Consider the following 20,251-nt stretch of genomic DNA (forward strand, 5'->3'; position numbering starts at 1 on the left):
TATAATTTATTTGTAGGTTGCATGAAACTTTTTTCAGAAGTCTCGAAAATAACGATCTCATTTTGGTCTTGAAATTGTTCAAAACTCGCCCCCAAAAAAAATTTAAAATCCTGATTGATGAGTCGTAAATTGTAATATGACACTTTTTCAAGTCCAAAAAATAATGATCTCATTTTGGCCTCAAAATTTCTCAAAATTGCCAAAAAATTGTGGAAAAAAAGTAAGATATGAAATTGAAAAAATTTTGAAATTGAAAGAGAAAAGACTTCATGAAAAAAATATATAATGTGTAATACGTCGTCATGATTGTCAAAAATTGTATACCTAAAAAATTAATATAGATAGGTATCTAGTAATAATGGGCTGTCGGTCGCCTGCATATACTTACATTAATATCAAAAAACAAACAGAAAAATATCGCAAATATAATAATAACTATCACAGAAGACAACACAATTTCAATGAATCATAATACGAGTGTCGAGTAAGTATGTTGACATCACGAAAGTATACAGATCAAGGTGACTAGGTACTTCAGTCGAAAACTAATACCACACTAGGTAAAAGATAAAAGATAAAAGACCACACACTACTTATCTACTTATACTAAAACAAATGAAAAAAAAATATATAAATCCCAATGGTAGTAAAATGAAAAACGAAAATAACAAACGGTATGTATTAAGCTACTTTGCGAACGAAACAATGTCGTGAAGCTTCAATAAAACATAAAAACTATTCTGGAGTAAGTCGTACTCGAAATTGATAATGTCGGGCCGAGAATCCCTGGCTTCATCAGCTTACAAAACAGGTACGTTCGTCAATTTTTCTCTGGTAAAATATCTTTACCTATACAAAACACATTAGAGATTAGAATATTGTAAAGCACACATGATTTGATATCTAAGTAGGTAATACTAAATTAATTTGTTAAATAAGTAGGTCTACATCAGGGTAGATCAAGAAAAAAAAGTCGGCGGATTTTGACCAAATTTAGCAGAAACTTTCATTTTGAGTTGGGTAACTTGGAAACATTTTTGGCTCCGGGAGGTACTCCTGAAGAGTGAAGGGGAGAAATTGGCCCTGATACAAAATAATCGTGATTTTTTGCTCTTTTCAAAAAACCTTCAAAAACTTACAATTTTTTTAATTTTTTTTAAACTGACACGAATAACCAAAAAAATTGATGCCATTTCGTTCTATAATACTTTTACTTACTTCCCAGATTCAGGAATGATAAGATTATCAGCAATAAGTATTACGAATTGAAATGTATTCAATTTTGAAAAATCGAGACTTTTTGACAGCGAAGTAAGAATTTTAGAAATTCGTGACGAAAAAGGGAATTCTTGGAAAAATAAAACGAGTATGACGATTTTAACAAAAGGAATGCTATTCTGAAAGTTTCTGGCTCAGAAGCGAGACATTTGGACAATTTAAAAATAAAAATAAAAATTTTCAGAAAAAACGACAATTTTTAGAAATGTTAAAAAGCGAAGATTTTTATTTGCGACGAAAAAGGGAATTCTCGAAAAAATAAAAACGAGATTGACGATTTTAACAAAAGGAATGGTTTTCTGAAATTTGCTGGCAAATTAAAAAACAAGACATTTGGACGATTTAAAAATAAAAATAAAAATAAAAAAAATAAAAATTTTCTGAAAAAACAATTTTTAGAAATTTTGTTAAAAAGCGAGGATTTTTTTTTACAATTTTGGGCAAACAGCATGATTTTGGCAATTTTAGCAAAAAAGTACTCTGTGAGAATTTTTGCCAAAAAGTTTTCAGCTGCCCAAGTAAATTTTTCGATTTTTGGCGATTTATGCTTTTTCTTAAAAAGTACGAACTTGATCAGTAAAAATGGTTAAAATAAGTCCCAAGACTGATATTAACTACTCAAATCCAAATTTCAACATTTCCAGCCATTCTGGAGCCTCCAGCGTGATTTTCAATTTCTCCAGAATTTTGAATTTGCTCCAGAAAGCGTGATTATGAAGTTGGGCAGCTAAAAATCGAGTTCTGTATTACACTCGACCTGTACAACGAGTTTATCCACATTTGAGCCGATTTTGAGAGTGACACCTCAAAAGTGGGTTTTTGACCAGCTTTTTTCAAAATCCAAAAATCAGAAGTTTCCCCTTTGCATGTAAATTTTGGACAAAATACAGCGATTCGCGCGAATTCCAAAAATTTCCACGCAGAGGGGAAAATTGTGATTTTTTTGGATTTTTCAATTTTGAAAAATGCTAGTCAAAAAACAACTTTTGAGGTGTCACACTCAAAATCGGCTCAAATGTGGATAAACTCGTTAAACCAGGTCGAGTGTAATACAGAACTCGATTTTTAGTTGCCCAACTTCATATTCTCGCCTTCTGGAGCAAATTTGAAATTCTGGAGAAATTGAAAATCGCGCTGGAGGCTCCAAGAATGGCTAGAAATGTTGAAATTTGAATTTGGGTAGTTAATATTAGTTTTGGGACTTATTCTGACCATTTTTACTCATCAAGTACCTACTTTTTAAGAAAACGCATAAATCGCCAAAAAACAGTTGATTTTGAAGTTTCAAACGTTCGCCAAAAATCGAAAAATGAATTTGGGCAGCTGAAAATTTGGTTTTGAGGGTTTTAGACTATGCTCTTTTCAAAAATCGCAATCCCGTTCAAATCAGGTTCCCTTTTGAGCTTTTAAATTTTCAAAAAAAAAAAAAAAAATGTTAAAGCAAAAATTTGATTATTTGAGTAAAAATCGTCAATTATAAGAATATGAAATTAAGTAGGTTCTTTTCGCAATTTTTTTTCAAAAAGTGAGATTTTTCACTTTGCTTTCACGTATAAAAAATCAAAACTTTTTAACCGTGAAAAGGCTCGCATTTTCAGCGATAGGGAAGACGTTTGGACAATTTTTGGGAGGAAATAAAATTTTGGAAAATTTTTTGCAAAAAAACGAAAATTTTGACAATTTTAAGCAAAAAGTAAGACTGATTATTTTTTGGGAAAAGCACGAATTTTTGGCAATTATTGGCCAAAAAAATGATACTTTTTCGTTTGGGTCATTGATATTTTTTCAGGTAAAAAAGCTTGATTTTTTGATAATTTTCAGGAAGGAGAATGGATATTTCTTGAATTTTTTTGCGAAAAAGTGACAATTTTTGGCAAGAAACGAAGCCATTTGGACATTTTGACAAAAGGTGAGATTTTTGACTACTTTTAGCAGAAGGGTATAGAGACTTTGACTATTTTGCATTGTAGCCAGTTGAAAAACAATACAAAAGTGTATAAGTAGATAGGACGATATACTTTTGCAAATTATTCACTTACTGATATTATTAGCATTTTTCTTTCTTTTCAAGATGAATGCAAAAATTGAATTTTTGAAATTTTTTAAAAAGTAACTTTAGTAGATTAACTTGGTTACTTGAAAAGGTGACCCAGTGCTAACTGCGAACCCTGAACGAGGGCGAAAGCTCATTTGATCGAGAAGTGATGTTTTTTCATTTGAAAAGTACTTTTTTTGGCTCAACATTTCTTTCAAAATTTAAATGATTATATTTTTTAAAAACCAATTTGAAAAAAAACACACGAGTTCAAACGAAGCGAGGGCAAAAGTGTTCAGAAATTCGTACCTTATTTTGAGCCCTTTAGAAAAAAACTTGTCCCAGATGATCGGGTGAGGGGGTGCAATCATTCCTAAGGTCATGCTGGACTCCTAGACGTTAATTTTGACAAAAAAACAAAAAAAAAAACAAATAAAAAACACCATCAAACAGAGAATAACAATTTAGTCTAATGGGGAAAATTACAAACCTACTACTTTTTAATTTTGTATTTTGAAACGACAATAATCCAAAAATATATACCACTAAAGTGTAAATATGTAAGTGAATTTAATTGCTGATTTGTGCCTCACCTCTTTCACTCATCAATAGATCAGGGAGCCTCAGCTTCTTTATTTTCGTCAGGTAACGTAATTGCCACAGGTATGAACCGATCACGAATGGCTGCCACTAACGACGAGTATTCGTCCACTTCATACATCGGACCTTTATCATCGATCACTGGGAGCTGGACATCGATAGCACCGGATACCATCTCCGATAACAATTCATACTGGCCACCAAAGGTCTTGCCCCAATCAGTACTCAAACTCTTGTCGATCGATTTTCTATTCACATCCATACCTGGGTAAGTAATAATAGGCAGAATGTACAAAACTTTGACCTGGCATTTCTCGAAAATCTGCAACAAATCCTTAAAATGGGCCAGAAATTTCGAACACTGCATATTTTGGGTCGCATCCCAACTACCAATGGACAAAATAATCCTTTCTGGCAGGGCTGTAAAACGATTCAGAGTCGTAATTAGATCGACGATACCGAGATCTCGTCTGTACAAAGATTCACAAAGCTGATCTTTGATTGGTTTGTTTTTAACGACATAATTCGCGATGCCTAATGAGTGACCATCGCCGAGTAGACACACATCGTAGGCAAGAATGGCCACTTTACCCACTTTTTCAGTATCTTGAATGTCAGCAACAGTGTAACCCATTGGAAAAGAATTCACAGGAAAGAAAGGGTTTAACTTTGGTGGTGTTATATGAAAGCGCTGCCAGTATTTTTCGTACTCACGTCGAGTGCTCGATTCACTGGCACCTTTCCATCGTTTGGCAGCAGGCGAGCGATCTTCTCGTGGCAAAATTTGAGCCCTCATTTTTCTGCGATATGAACTGGTACTGGTATTGGCTGATCTGGAGTGTCTAGAAGCAGGTGCTTTATCTGCAATAGAACTCTCACTGCTGGTAGTCTGAGGCGAATGGTTTGTGTTGTTATCACTCAGCATGGATTCCGAAATAGGGTTTTCCATCGCTGCACTTTTCAGTTGTGGACTACGAGGGTCTTTAACACGATGTGAAGGCAATTTCATCGACGTACCAGTGGCTACTTTTGACCTTTCTATCGACTCTGAAAATAGCAAGAATGTATCATCCCCATCAGTTGGACTCATTGGTGTATAATCTGCCAACGCGTTTGGAAAATCTGCAATCGATTCCATCGTGAGACATTCTCTATTTGGCGAATCTGCTCGAACGACCTCCGGAGTTTGGTCAAGCTGAAGCACATTGTTCGAACCTGCAGAAATTGGAGCAATTGGCGACGTTGGTGCCGGAGGTGACAGCTCATTTGGCGGAAGTATTGGAACACCGGTACAGTACTCCTTCGAGACAAGAACACTGAAATCAGATGAGAAGGTACACCTACAGGCAATAAGCTGATTGCTCAACATTCCAAGAACTAATCTGTAACGTTTCTTGGCGTCTAGCTCGGCTGCTTTGGCTTTACTGGTGCGTTTGTTAGCTTCAGCCACAAGGTCTGAGTTGTGCTTAGCTTTAGCTTCCAGTTGAGCTATACTGTCCTTAGCAGTGTTGTAATGCTTCTTAGCTTTCAACTCGGCTTCTTTGGCTTCACTGGCGCGTTTGTTAATAGCATCTAGCACAAGTTCTGAGTAGTGCTTAGCATCTAGCTCGGCAGCTTTGGCTTCACTGGTGTGTTTACAGGCTTCGGCCAAAAGTTCTGCGCTCTTCTTAGCTTCAGCTTCGAGTTGAGCTATTTTATCATCAGCTGCGTCGTAACGCTTCTTGACTTCTAGTTCAGCAGCTTTGGTTTCGCTGGCACGTGTATTGGCTTCGGCCAAAAGTTCTGTGTTCTGCTTAGCAGTAGCTTCGAGTTGAGCTATTTTATCCTGAGCTGCGTCGTAACGCTTCTTGGCTTCTAGCTCAGCAGCTTTGGCTTCGCTGGCACATTCATTGGCTTCGGCCAAAAGTTCTGCGTTCTGCTTAGCATCAGCTTCGAGTTGAGCAATCTTATCCTTAGCTGCGTCGTAACGCTTCTTGGCTTCTAACTCAGCAGCTTTGGCTTCGCTGGTGCATTTATCAGCTTTGGCCACAAGTTGTGCTTTGAGCTTAACCTTAGCTTCGAGTTTAACTATCTTGTCTTTAGCTGCGTAGTAACGCTTCGTAGCTTTCAACTCAGCAGCTTTGGTTTCACTGACGTGTTTATTAGCTTTCACCAAAAGTTCTGCGTTGCACTTGGCGTTAGCTTCGAGTTGAGCTATTCTATCCTCAGCGGCGTACTGACGCTTCTTAGCTTCTAACTCAGCTGCTTTGGCTTCTCTGGTGCGTTTCTCAGCTTCCACCATAAGTTCAGCATGATGGTTAGCACTAGCTTCGAGTTCGGCAATCTTGTCCTTGGCTAACTTCAAACTGGTTGTCAATTCTAAGTTACTCGTAGTCGTCGCTAGATTAGGACCTGTTGTTAATTCGTCGTCAAGACGGTCGTTACATTTCTCATCTGATGTTTCTACCATGCGATCTTTAAGAATAGAGTCGATTGCAAGTACTTGATTATGGTCTAAAACTTTACCACATTTTGGCTGTCGACAAGTTACCCGATCTGTAGGATGTGCGAAAACGAAGCAGCTCATATGCATTAAGTGACCACATCGGGAGATCGCGATGTATTCTTGGATTCTATCATCTTCCGCAAAGACAGGACTCGTGGTTGTCACTGATCTCAAGCAAAATATACATAGCATCTCCGTCACTTCGGGCATCTGTAAGAAAGAAAATATAGGTAGGTGTCATTCATAATGGATAATAAGATAAAGTTCACGATTTCAACGAAGTCAGCTCCCAGGTGCAAAGTTTTTTATTTAATATCCGATTACATAGATTGTAAGATGGGTCATACCACGTCAATTCGACCAACAAGTGGAAAGAGGGTTCCTGTGGAAAGACCTGCCGAAGGGATGACCAATGGCGCAAATCGCAGCCCTCTGGCCCTTTTTTAAAGGGTGCTAGTAGTCGGGGAGCCCACTTAAGGATAAATTGCACCTCCCCCCCGTTGATCCTCCGGGACAACTTTTTTCTTAAAGAGGGAGTCCTAAGGACCATTTCTAGCCCTTGTACTCAGAAAAAAAGTGGCCCTACTCACAAAAGGGCGACCATTATGATTGACAGGTCCGCCGAAATCGCAGATTTTGCGTTCCAACATAGAACTTGCACAACATTTTTCAAACTGTACAAAGGTAGATCGAAAGATCAAGCAAAAGTTTATCACCTGTCAAAATTTCAAGTGCTAAAGTGCGTTTTTCGATTTTTGGTGAATTTTTGAGAATCAAATTTAGGCCAAAAATGAGGGAAAACATCAAAATTTTACCAAATTGACCAAGAAAGCTGACATTTGGGATACACCCTATTTTCGACATGCCAAATCGATTGGAAACGGTTTCAAACCGTTTTGAGTAGTTCTGGAGCCTCCAGCAGCTTTTTGAAACTCGAAATTCCCACAAAATTTTACCAAAATGGATTTGGAAAGCTGAAATTTATTCTGCAAACTAATTTCAATACGCTACGAAGTCGACTGCAGGAGGATTTCAAGTCGTTTTGGAGCATCCTTCGATTTTTTGAAAATTACTGGAGCCTCCATCAAATTTTTGAAACTTTAAATTTCCCCAAAATTTCATCAAATGGAGATGGAAAGCTGAAATTTACTCTACACTCCAATTTTAACACCCTCTGAAGACAACTTCAGGTGGGTTCAAATCATTTTGGAGCCTCCATGGACTTTTTGAAAATTACTGGAGCCTCCAGTAGAATTTTGAAACTTGAAAATGGTGGTTTCAAATGGTTTTGAAGCTTCCAGCTACTTTTTGGAAATTTCAATTTTCCAAAAAACGCATACGATCTTTCAAAAAGTCGCTGGAGGGTCCAAAACGACTTGAAATCCACCCGCAGACGACTTCGTAGCGTATTGAAATTAGTTTTCGGAATGAATTTTGACTTTCCATCTCCGTTTGATGAAATTTTTAGGAAATTTAAGGTCAAAAATCTACTGAAGGCTCCAGTAATTTTCAAAAAAATCACTAGATGCTCCAAAACGACTTGAAATCCCCCTGCAGTTGACTTCGTAGAGTATTGAAATTAGTTTGCAGAGAAAATTTCTACTATCCAACTCCTTGATAAAATTTTGTGGGAATTTCGAGTTTCAAAAATCTGCTGGAGGCTCCAGAACTACTCAAAACTGTTTGAAACAGTTTCCAATCGATTTGGCATGTCGAAAATAGGGTGTATCTCAAATTTCAGCTTTGTTGGTCAATTTGGTAAAATTTTGATTTTTTCCCTCATTTTTGGCCTAAATTTGATCTTTAAAAATTCACTAAAAATCGAAAAACGCACTTTAGCACTTGAAATTTTGACAGATGATAAATTTTTGCTTCACCTTTTTGTGAGTTTGACCCGCGATATTTTTATTTTGATGGATTTTTTTTCTCACCAAATTGTGAAAACGTGTTTAAATTGAAAAGAATATGAGAATTGTAACTAAATTGCTCTGATCTCGATTTGAATTTTTTTGGAATTTTCTTATTCACAGAGCTCACGATATGTTACTTACCAATTAATGATTTTCAATACAATAAAATTATTAGTCTAATTAGTCGGAGAGCCCGCTTAAAGATCTATTGCAGCCCCCCCCCCCCCGGGTGATCCTCCGAGACAACTTTTTTCTTAAAGAAGGAGTCCTAAGGAACATTACTAGCCCTTTTCCTCAACAAAAAAAAAGTGACCCTACTTACAAAATGGCGACCATTTTGATTGACAGGTCAGCCGAAATCGCAGATTTTGCGTTTCAACATAGGACTTGCAAAACATTTTTCAAACTGTACAAAGGTAGATCGAAAGATCAAGCAAAAATTTATCACCTGTCAAAATTTCAAGTGCCAAAGTGCGGTTTTTGATTTTTGGTGAATTTTTGAAAATCAAATTTAGGTCAACAATGAGGGAGAAAATCAAAATTTTACCAAATTGACCAAGAAAGCTGAAATTTGGAATATACCCTATTTTTGACATGCCAAATCGATTGGAAACTGTTTCAACCCATTTTGAGCAGTTCTGGAGCCTCCAGCAGATTTTTGAAAATCGAAATTCCTACGAAATTTTACCAAAATGGATTTGGAAAGCTGAAATTTATTCTGCAAACTAATTTCAATACGCTACGAAGTCGACTGCAGGAGGATTTCAAGTCGTTTTGGAGCATCCTTCGATTTTTTGAAAATTACTGGAGCCTCCATCAAATTTTTGAAACTTTAAATTTTCACAAAATTTTATCAAATGGAGATGGAAAGCTGAAATTTACTCTACACTCCAATTTTAACACCCTCTGAAGACAACTTCAGGTGGGTTCAAATCATTTTGGAGCCTCCATGGACTTTTTGAAAATTACTGGAGCCTCCAGTAGAATTTTGAAACTTGAAGTTCCCGCAACATTTTACCAAATGGAGTTGGCAACCTGAAATTTACTTCGCAAACTAATTTCAATACGATATGAAGTCGACTACATGGTGGTTTCAAATGGTTTTGAAGCTTCCAGCTACTTCTTAGAAATTTCAATTTTCCAAAAAACACCATACGACCTCTCAAAAAGTGGCTGGAGTATCCAAAACGACCTGAAATCCACCAGTAGCAGTAGACGATTTCGTAGCGTATTAAAATTAGTTTGGAGAATGAATTTTGACTTTTCATCTCCGCTTGATGAAATTTTGTGAAAATTTAAAATTTCAAAAATCTGATGGAGGCTCCAGTAATTTTCAAAAAATCGATGGATGCTCCAAAACGACTTGAAATCCCCCTGCAGTTGACTTCGTAGCTTATTGAAATCAGTTTGCAGAATAGATTTCAGCTTTCCAAATCCATTTTGGTAAAATTTTGTGGGAATTTCGAGTTTCAAAAATCGGCTGGAGGCTCCAGAACTGCTCAAAACGGTTTGAAACAGTTTCCAATCGATTTGACATGTCGAAAATAGGGTGTATCCCAAATGTCAGCTTTCTTGGTCAATTTGGTAAAATTTTGATTTTTTCCCTCATTTTTGGCCTAAATTTGATTTTTAAAATTGACCAAAAATCTAAAAACGCACTTTAGCACTTGAAATTTTGACAGATGATGAATTTTTGCTTGATCTTTCGATCTACCTTTGTACCGTTTGAAAAATGTTGTGCAAGTCCTATGTTGGAACGCAAAATCTGCGATTTCGGCTGCCCTGTCAATCAAAATGACCGCCATTATGTGAGTAGGGCCACTTTTTTTTGAGTATAAGGGCTAGAAACGTTCCTTTTAGGACTCTCCCTTTAAGAAAAAAGTTGTTCTGGAGGATCGAGGGGGGGAGGGTGCAATTTATCCTTAAGCGGGCTCCCCAACTCTATGGTCGAGTGTCAAAGTTTTCAGTGAATTTGAAATATGATTCACTTTAGCAGTGGATTACTCGATAACCACAATACCTTTCAAAATGGAACTTTTTCCAATGGTTGGGGAGGGTATTGAAAGGCTTTTTGGTAATATAATAAAATTAGTGTTGCCACTTTTTTCGTACGAAAAATTGGCTCGAAAAGTTTCAAAACGTAATTTTTATATCGTTCCGACTCAAAAATTCTGAAAAAAATATATTATGGGTAACTTTTCATGCTGAACAACATATTGAAAAATTGGGATAGCGTTATTTCGTAAAATCGATTTAAAAAGATTGAAAGTTTGCGAAAAAATGCGATTTTTTTATTTAAAAACTGAAAAACAGTTTTGATTGGTGAAGTTGACCAATTTGACCCCTGTTTCTACATATCCGTTGAAAAAGTTGAAAAAACCCGTTCACTCAATAAAATGAACTCATCACAAAAAAAAAATTAAAATTCGAAAAAAATCAATTTTCAACTCCAAACATCAAGAAAAGTTTAAATTTATGCAGTTGTCTCATTTTGACCTCTTTCTGACGAATTTCATGGAAAAGTTGATAAAAATTACACTCTTGACAAAAAAATTAAAATTCGTTTATTTTTTGAATTTTTTCGAAATTTTGATTTTTTGTGATGAGTTTATTTTTATCAAGTAAAAGTGGGGTTTTCAACTTTTTCAACGGATACGTAAAAATAGCGGTAAAGTGGGTCAACTTCACCAGTCAGAACTTTTTTTCGTGTTTTAAATCAAAAAATCGCATTTTTTTTCGCAAACTTTTCAGAACTTCTTGGTCGAATGGACGTGGAATGATCCTTGTAAGATAACAAATTATCAATAAACAAAATTCGGCGAAATGCCTTTGTATAATTTTATTATTCGTTTATTTTCAGAATCACTTTTTTTCATTCACTTTCATCTGATTTTGAACCAATTCATATCTAGAACAAATTTTAGATAACTTTTTAGTACAAATTTGGAATTTTTTTCAAAAATTTGAATTTTGGTAAGATTTTTTGAACAAGTGTTTGTTAAACCTAATTGAAAGTGAAATCGAAACTTTTATTTTCTACAATTAGGTATCTACAGATTTTGAGTTGGACTTCCGAACAATTTTAGGGTAATTTGCCCATTCTTGACAACAACGTTTTGGGAGTTTGACTCGCGATATTTTCATTTAGAAGGATTTTTTTCCCACCAAATTGTGAAAACGTGTTTAAATTGAAAAGAATGTGAGAATTGTAACTGAATTGCTCTGATCTTGATTCGAATTTTTTTGCAATTTTTTTATTCACAGAGCTCACGAATACAATCTTTGCTAACTTCAGTAGATGAGCGTTTTGACAACCTTTTGAATGTTTTCTAGGGTAAAATTTGACGCTCAACATTTTTTGTTATAAACTTTATTTGTATATTTCGCATGATTTTGCCAAAAAAAACGCGAGAAACGTGTATTTTTCAGACTTTTTTACTATGAGAGCCTTTTGCAGATAAAATTTCAATTTTGTGGATTATAGTAGGAGGAAAGTATGTACTTGTAAAAAGACACATTTCAGCAAAAACAATTTTTGTGTTCAACCCTTCAATCCGAAGCTGTGGCGGTTCAAAGTTTTATTTTGTCAATTTTACCCCCACCACTAAGATCACATGCACCCCCTGCTGATCCTCCGGGGCAATTTTTTCTTAAGGGGGGGGGGGGGTCCTAAGGAACATTTCTAGCCCTTATCCTAAACAAAAAGTGGCCCTACTTACAAAATGGCGGCCATTTTGATTGACAGGTCAGCCGAAATCGCAAATTTTGCGTTCCAACATAGGACTTGCACAAAATTTTTCAAACCATACAAGGGTTGATCGAAAGATCAGGCAAAAATTTATCACCTGTCAAAATTTCAAGTGCTAAAGTGCCTTTTTCGATTTTTGGTGAATTTTTGAAAATCAAATTTAGGCCAAAAATGAGGAAGAAAATCAAAATTTACCAAATTGACCAAGAAAGCTGAAATTTGGAATGTACCCTATTTTCGGCATGCCAAATCGATTGGAAACTGTTTCAACCCATTTTGAGTAGTTCTAGAGCCTCCAGCAGATTTTTGAAATTCGAAATTCCCACAAAATTTCCTCAAATGGAGTTGGATAGCCGAATTTTACTCTGCAAACAGATTTCAATACGCTACGAAGTCAACTGCAAGTGGATTTCAAGTCGTTTTGGAGCCTCCAGCGACTTTTTGAAAATTACTAGACCCTCCAGCAGATTTTTGAAACTTGAAATTTCACCAAAATTTTATCAAATGGAGATGGAAAGCCGAAATTTACTTCGCAAACTAATTTCAATACGACATGAAGTCGACTACATGGTGGTTTCAAACAGTTTTGAAGCATCTAGCTACTTTTTGAATTTCAATTTTCCCAAAAACGTCATACAGCCTTTCAAAAAGTCGCTGGAGGCTCCAAAACGACTTGAAGTCCACCAGCAGTCGACTTCATAGCGTATTGAAATTAGTTTGCTGAATGAATTTCGGCCCTCTATCTCCAATTTATGAAATTTTGTGAGATTTCAAGTTTCAAAAATGTACTGGAGGCTCCAGTAATTTTCAAAAAGTCGCCGGTGGCTCCAAAACGACTTGAAATCCACCTGCAGTTGGCTTCGTAGCGTATTGGAATTAGTTTGCAGATTAAATTTTGGCTTCCCAGCTCCGTGGAAACTCCAGTATTTTTCAAAAAGTCGCTGGAGGCTCCGAAATGACTTAAACCCACCTGAAGTCGTCTTCAGAGGGTGTCAAACTTGGAGTGCGGAGTAAATTTTCGCTTTCCATCTCCGTTTGATGAAATTTTAGGGAAATTTCAAGTTTCAAAAATGTACTGGAGGCTCCAGTAATTTTCAAAAAGTCGCTGGAGGCTCCAAAATGACTTGAAATTCACCTGCAGTTGACTTCGTCGCGTATTGAAATTAGTTTTTAGAATGAATTTCGACTTTTCATCTCCATTTGATGAAATGTTGGGAAATTTCAAGTCTCGAAAATCTACTGGAGGCTCCAGAACTGCTCAAAACGGGTTGAAACAGTTTCCAATCGATTTGACATGCCGAAAATAGGGTACATTCCAAATTTCAGCTTTCTTGGTCAATTTGGTAAATTTTGATTTTCTTCCTCATTTTTGGCCTAAATTTGATTTTCAAAAATTCACCAAAAATCGAAAAAGGCACTTTAGCACTTGAAATTTTGACAGGTGATAAATTTTTGCCTGATCTTTCGATCAACCTTTGTATGGTTTGAAAAATGTTGTGCAAGTCCTTTGTTGGAACGCAAAATCTGCGATTTCGGCTGCATGTCAATCAAAATGGCCGCCATTTTGTTAGTAGGGCCACTTTTTTTTCCAAGTACAAGGGCTAGAAATGTTCCTTAGGGCTCCCCCTTCTAAAAAAAAGTTGCCCCGGATGTGATCCTTATTCGGGCCCCCCAACTATATGATAAAAGATAAACAATGTTTAAAAAATCGTGTTGAAATGCCCAGGCTTCCCCTGCACATTTCACATGGTATCTGAATTTTCTACCCACAACTCCTCGATGCTGAATTTTTCTTCCAAAAAATACGTTTTTTGGCTATACGTACTGTCCAGGGGGGAGAGTGGGGGGAGAGGGATTTCGCTCGAAATTTTTTTCTGAGGTACACAATAATAAAATAATAATAGTCCATCATAATTTTCCAAATCAGAGAACAGGGCGATTTCGCCTGTCTTACCTGGGTATACTTATCCATTCATAGTGATTCCCTAACAAAATTGCTTTCAATAAAAAAATCATTGGAATTTGGGAGTATTTTTTGAGGACAAGGAGATGTTCTATGAGTAGTAACTTAGTACCTACCTACATAACTATTAAATTATGAGTAGAATTAGAATATTTTTTATACCTAGGAATTTTTAAGTAGATTAATTTTGAGTACAACTATTTTTCTAAGTACAGGCTAATATAGTATGTTTAGGGCGGTATTCTACATTATTTTAAAAAAAAGGCCTCCATTGATCAGAATTTTTCCGACCTTTGGCTTATTCTATGTCTATACCTAATTCTCTCGACCTAAAAAGCTTACCCGAATAAAAAATTACTTTTTATTGCTTACCTTTCATATAAGTATCGAAGACGATTGAATGAAAAACGAAAAACAGCTGTTCGATTAAATTGAAGATCTCCAACTATCTAGAGCACAATCGAATACGCGATAAGAAGTCGTATTATGTAGATTAGACACACGTACTACTCGTCATCGTTACACTAGAAATCATCGTTGGAAAAGCTAACAGCCATCGGGCAAATACACAGAAGCAAAAACCTTCGTAAATACACATACTTGATACTAACTGCGTGGGTGTGTGCATTGTGCATAGTATAAGCAATATAAGATAGACTTCCCCTCCGTTGCTATTTTGCTGATTTCCCCTAACCCGCCGCTGGAACCTGTTTGCTGGTCGTGGTGCGTTCTGCGTTGTGTATGTATTGGTTACATGGGCCCTCGAACTGTTGTGATGTCTAACGTCTTGAAGCGGAGGGCGGAACGTGGTAAATTTTACCATTTTTGTTGTTTTTTTTTTCTTCTTCAACAAAACAGCTCAGCACAGTGATATCGAAAGAAGTGAAAGAATCCTCAATATAGATTAGGCAGAGTGGTTGTTATTGTGTGTAAGGGTAGGTGACCCAAGTCAAGGACGAAGAAACGACAGTCGACAACACATTTCTAAAGACTGGAAAGTAGTGGAAACCAGTCGACGGGTGGTAGTACAGTACCATGCCGTTTTTGTCCACTTTTATGTTGATCTTCTCCTATCCTGGTTACACCCTGCTACATTCCATTGCAAACATTGAAATCGCTTTCTCTGTCTTTTCTCTCTGTACATCTCTTCATTCATCAGCTATCACTCGTTTCATTTTCATCCCTCTATTGTTTGTTGGCTCGCTCCACCGCACTCTTTAACTTCGGATTATTCGTATTGATTCTTCTCGATGTTTTCATTAGAATCTACGCACTTCGTGTTCATTCTTAGGTAATCGTAAAAAATATTACACGATATCTGTGAATGGCGACTACCATGAGACTATTTGCAACAAGGGGTTTTCACGTTTTGATCTTTTCAGTCTCCTCTCTGCCCGATTGCAGTACACCCCGACCTTCTTGCCCCACTGGCGTGTGTTACGCCATGCGAAGTGGAGATTATCCGTCAAAATTAACATGTGTTGATCAATAGAAGAGCTTGACGAATTTTACAAATTTTTATTATTTAAAAAAAAAAAATGGTGATGTGTACGAAAGTGATTTTTTCAAGTTGACTTGTTCAGAGAATGAATGAGAATGAATGATGTAGGACCAGGGCCACCTACAAAGGTGGATATTACTCGCAGTATTGCCACCGCCTTTATGGTTTTTACTCGTATCGCGTATTTGGACCCTTTGGAGAGGGCGAAGGACTCCAACCTCATGAAAAAACGACAAAATTTTGAACAAAAATGCAATATTTTACACGTACGTATAGTCCGGCATATGACAATAGGAGTAATTGCACCCCCCCCCCCGGCGATCCTCCGGGACAACTTTTTTCTTAAAGGGGACATCCTAAGCAACATTTTAAAGCAAACTTGCCAAAAAAAAAAGGTGGCCTTACTTACAAAATGGCGGCCATTTTGTTTGACAGGTCAGCCAAAATCGCAGTTTTCGCGTTTTAACATAGGACTTGCACGAACTTTTTCAAACTTTACAAAGGTAGATCGAAAGGTCATGCAAAAATTTATCACCTGTCAAAATTTCAAGTGCTAAAGTGCGTTTTTCGATTTTTGGTGAATTTTTGAAAATCGAATTAAGGCCAAAAATGAGGGGAAAAATCAAAATTTTACCAAATTGACCGAGAAAGCTGAAATTTGGGATATACCCTATTTTCGACATGCCAAATCGATTGGAAACTGTTTCAACCCGTTTTGAGCAGTTCTGAAGCCTCCAGCAGATTTTTAAAACTCGAAATTCCCACAAAATTCCATCAAATTGGAGTTGTAAAGCTGAAATTTTTTCTAAAAACTAATTTCAATACGCTACGAAGTACTGCAGGTGAATTTCAAGTCATTTTGGAGCCTCCAGCGACTTTTTGAAAATTCCTGAAGCCTCCAGCAGATTTTTGAAACTTTAAATTTTCACAAAATCTCATTAAATGAAGATGGAAAGCTGAAATTTACTCTACACTCCAATTTTAACACCCTCTGAAAACGACTTCTGGTGGATTTCAAGTCATTTTAGAGCCTCCAACGACTTTTTTGAACATTACTGGAGCCTCCAGTAGATTTTTGAAACTTGGAATTTCCCCAAAATTTTATCAAACAAAGATGGAGTGTCGAAATTCATTCTGCAAACTAATTTCAATACGCTACGAAGTTGATTGCTGGTGGATTTCGAGTCGTTTTGGAGCATCCAGCGACTTTTTTGAAAATTACTGGAGCCTCCAGTAGATTTTTGAAACTTGAAATTTCCCCAACATTAATTTATCAAATGGAGTTGGCAAGCTGAAATTTACTTCGCAGACTACATGGTGGTTTCAAATGGTTTTGAAGCTTCCAGCTACTTTCAGGAAATTTCAATTTTCCAAAAAAACGTCATAAAACCTTTCAAAAAGTTGCTGGAGGCTCCAAAACGACTTGAAATCCACCAGCAGTCAACTTCGTAGCGTATTGAAATTAGTTTGCAGAATGAATTTCGACTCTCCATCTTTGTTTGATAAAATTTTGGGGAAATTTAAAGTTTCAAAAATCTGCTGGAGGCTTCAGGAATTTTCAAAAAGTCGCTGGAGGATCCGAAACGACTTGAAATTCACCTGCAGTACTTCGTAGCGAATTGAAATTAGTTTTTAGAATAAATTTTAGCTTTACAACTCCAATTTGATGAAATTTTGTGAGAATTTCGAGTTTCAAAAACCTGCTGGAGTCTCCAGAACTGCTCAAAACGGGTTGAAACCGTTTCCAATCGATTTGGCATGTCGAAAATAGGGTATATTCCAAATTTCAGCTTTCTTGATCAATTTGGTGAAATTTGATTTTTCCCTCATTTTTGGCCTAAATTCGATTTTCCAAAATTCACCAAAAATCGAAAAACGCACTTTAGCACTTGAAATTTTGACAGGTGATAAATTTTTGCATGATCTTTCGATCTACCTTTGTAAAGTTTGAAAAAGTTCGTGCAAGTCCTATGATAAGACGCAAAATCTGCGATTTCGGCTGACCTGTCAATCAAAATGGCCGCCATTTTGTAAGTCCAACTTTTTTTTGGGCAAGTTTGCTTTAAAATGTTCCTTAGGATGTCCCCTTTAAGAAAAAAGTTGTCCCGGAGGATCGGCGGGGGGGGGGGTGCAATTACTCCTATTGTCATATGCCGGACTATTATGGTTTTTACTCATTTCGCGTATTTGGAACCTTTGGGGAGTGCGGAGGGGAGGACTCTTGACTGATTAAAAAAAAATAAAGACAATATTTTGAATAATAATTCAATATTTTACGTAGCATTAAATCGAGGGTCATTCCATGTCAACTCAACTCAATCAAAAAAATGCGATTTTGAAAGTCATGTCTTGCGAATTCGCTCAATTTTTTTACAATATCTACCCACTCAATAAGTGAGAACCCCGCAATCAGTTTGGTCCCATCCCCCTCAGGGGAGGGTGAGGGGGGAGGCCACCATTATTTTCACATTGTCTCGAGGTACTCAACTTCAGCAGCGTATTCCTCCAAAGCTAGCTTATGATATTTTGATCGAAACTGATTTCACAGTTCGAAAGGGCATTGCATTCTGAGTTTTTTAAGCATTTTGAAATTATCAAAAGTTGAGAGTTGAACTTTCGAATTGAAAGTTCAAATTTCAAAATGGCGCTGTAAGTGGGAGTTACCTTTTAAAATTCTGAAAAAATGTCCATTGATGTACCGTTTGATGCATTATCGAAATATTCAAGTTTCAAGATGAGATCTCTTGATATAGAGGGAGCACCCCCACCCTCAATTTTGGGAAAAACTTTAAAAAAAAATCAGGGGCATGTGATATATCGAATTGTATGTTTTCGGTAACGCTGAACACGAATATGACGTTAGAATTTTGATTGGGCCCCCAGCACCTCCCCTAATGGGGTAAAAGTTCAAAATATGGTTTTTTGTCGTGCGACACATGAAATAGTATGTTTTGGGTGACGCTTAGTACGAATACGACGTCAGATTTTTGATTGGACTCACCCCCAGCTCCCAGCACCCCCCCCCCCCAAGATGGTAACCTAAAAAAAAATGGTTTCATTCGTGTGACACATGAAATAGTATGTTTTCGATATCGCTGAACACGAATATAGTCTTAATTTTTCAAATTGACCTCACCCATGGCTCCCAGAACCTCCCCAATGGGTAAAAGTTCAAAAAAAATGTTTTGGGGCCGTGGATGTGTTCCAATACAAAAACTGACGTCATATTCGTGTTCAGCGTCACCAAAAACATACAATTCGATGTATCACATGCCCCAGTTTTTTTTTAATTTTCACCCAAATTGGGGGGGGGGTGCCTCCCCACCATTAAAAAATCCCATCTCGGAAATTAAATGTTTCGAAAAAGCATCAAAAGGTACATCATGAAAATTTGTTCGGAATTTTAAATTTGAAAGTTCAACTTTTAACTTTTGAAAATGTCAAAACACTCAAATTTAGAATGCAATGCCCTTTCAAACTGTGAAATCATTTTTTATCAAAGTATCATTGCTTTGGAGGAATGAGCTTCTGCAGTTGAGTACCTCGAGAGTCGAGACAATGTGAAAAATAATGGACCCCCACCCTCCGCCCCGCCCCTCTCCTGAAGGAGCTGGGACCAAACTGATTGGAGTTTTCTTACTTATTGAGTGGGTACGCATGAAGTAGGCTATTCATTTCGTTGATTCAAGAATTTTTTGAAGCTTCATTGTTTTAAAAAATGCTTCAAAAAGTCGAGCGATGGGTACCAACTATACCAACGATACGACGGTTGATTAAATTGGTGATGTAATTAATTTACGTAATGCTTTGCCTCAAATGCCTCAATAATTTTTTTCCAGTTGAAAAAAATTGGTACCGCTGAACTTATTTTTTTCAAATACCTGCTTATGCATTATTTTGAAAAACAAAAATCATTTTTTTTTTTTGGAAATTTTCAAGTGGGAATCATTTCTGTAGGTGCCCCAGATCCATTTTCTAGTGTTGGCCTCAATTCAATCCCCCCACAGTTTGATACAGACCCCCCTCCCCCCAGCAAGGACTTCTATTGTGAATTTAACACTAAAATCTACCACCACTGCGTTCCAAAATACACATTTCTGGCTGTTTTAGAAATTACATCTTTCGATATTTTGACATAATTAATGTGAAATAGGTACCTATTTGAGAAGAAAAAAAAAATCAAAACACGAATTTACTCGTTAAATACTCAGTTGACTCAGTATAACCCTCTCTAGTTGCATAATGCAACTATAACAAAAAGATCGAAGGAACGGCGAGGAATCATGAAATTACTTCCATTGCGATGATTATGATCTCGATATGGATCAAAAATCACACCAGGAAATCTAAATCTTGAAAAATATAAATGTTGAGAATTTTAAACAAAATTTTGTAAAACTAAAAGTTTTCACCTTCGAAAATGTTGACAGGGTAAGGTAAGTATTTCATATTGAAAGGACTACTAAACGTAGGTATTTTCAATTTACCTATACATACGACTCCTACTCTGTTCCTGTTGAAGACGGACAAAAATAAAAGGAAACAGAAGACCACGTCTTTTTCAGAGAATAGCCACGAAGTGAAATCTATTTTTTTTTCAACAAAGGGTGGACGTGTGAATACTACATATATATGTATATCTCTCAGCACCAATTCAATATTGATCTGTTTCAATTTTAAAAAAATTGATTGAAATTACTGATTTTTTTCCTGAATTTTTTACCCATTTTG

At 36.5% G+C, this 20,251-nt stretch overlaps 1 protein-coding gene across 1 annotated transcript; it reads right to left on the minus strand.

The window, feature by feature from the left end:
• Positions 1 to 266: 266 nt before the first annotated feature.
• LOC135846586 (talin-B-like) lies at positions 267 to 14,585 on the minus strand. Its single transcript, XM_065365776.1, has 3 exons — positions 14,392 to 14,585; positions 3,907 to 6,608; positions 267 to 849 (listed from the first exon to the last, which is right to left on the minus strand). Exon 2 carries the CDS (start codon positions 6,606 to 6,608, stop codon positions 3,927 to 3,929), a length of 2,682 nt encoding a protein of 893 aa, XP_065221848.1. The 5' UTR covers positions 14,392 to 14,585; the 3' UTR covers positions 267 to 849; positions 3,907 to 3,926.
• Between the last annotated feature and the right edge of the window lie 5,666 nt (positions 14,586 to 20,251).

The sequence above is a fragment of the Planococcus citri genome, chromosome 1, assembly GCF_950023065.1.
Source record: "Planococcus citri chromosome 1, ihPlaCitr1.1, whole genome shotgun sequence".
Lineage (NCBI taxonomy): Eukaryota > Metazoa > Arthropoda > Insecta > Hemiptera > Pseudococcidae > Planococcus > Planococcus citri.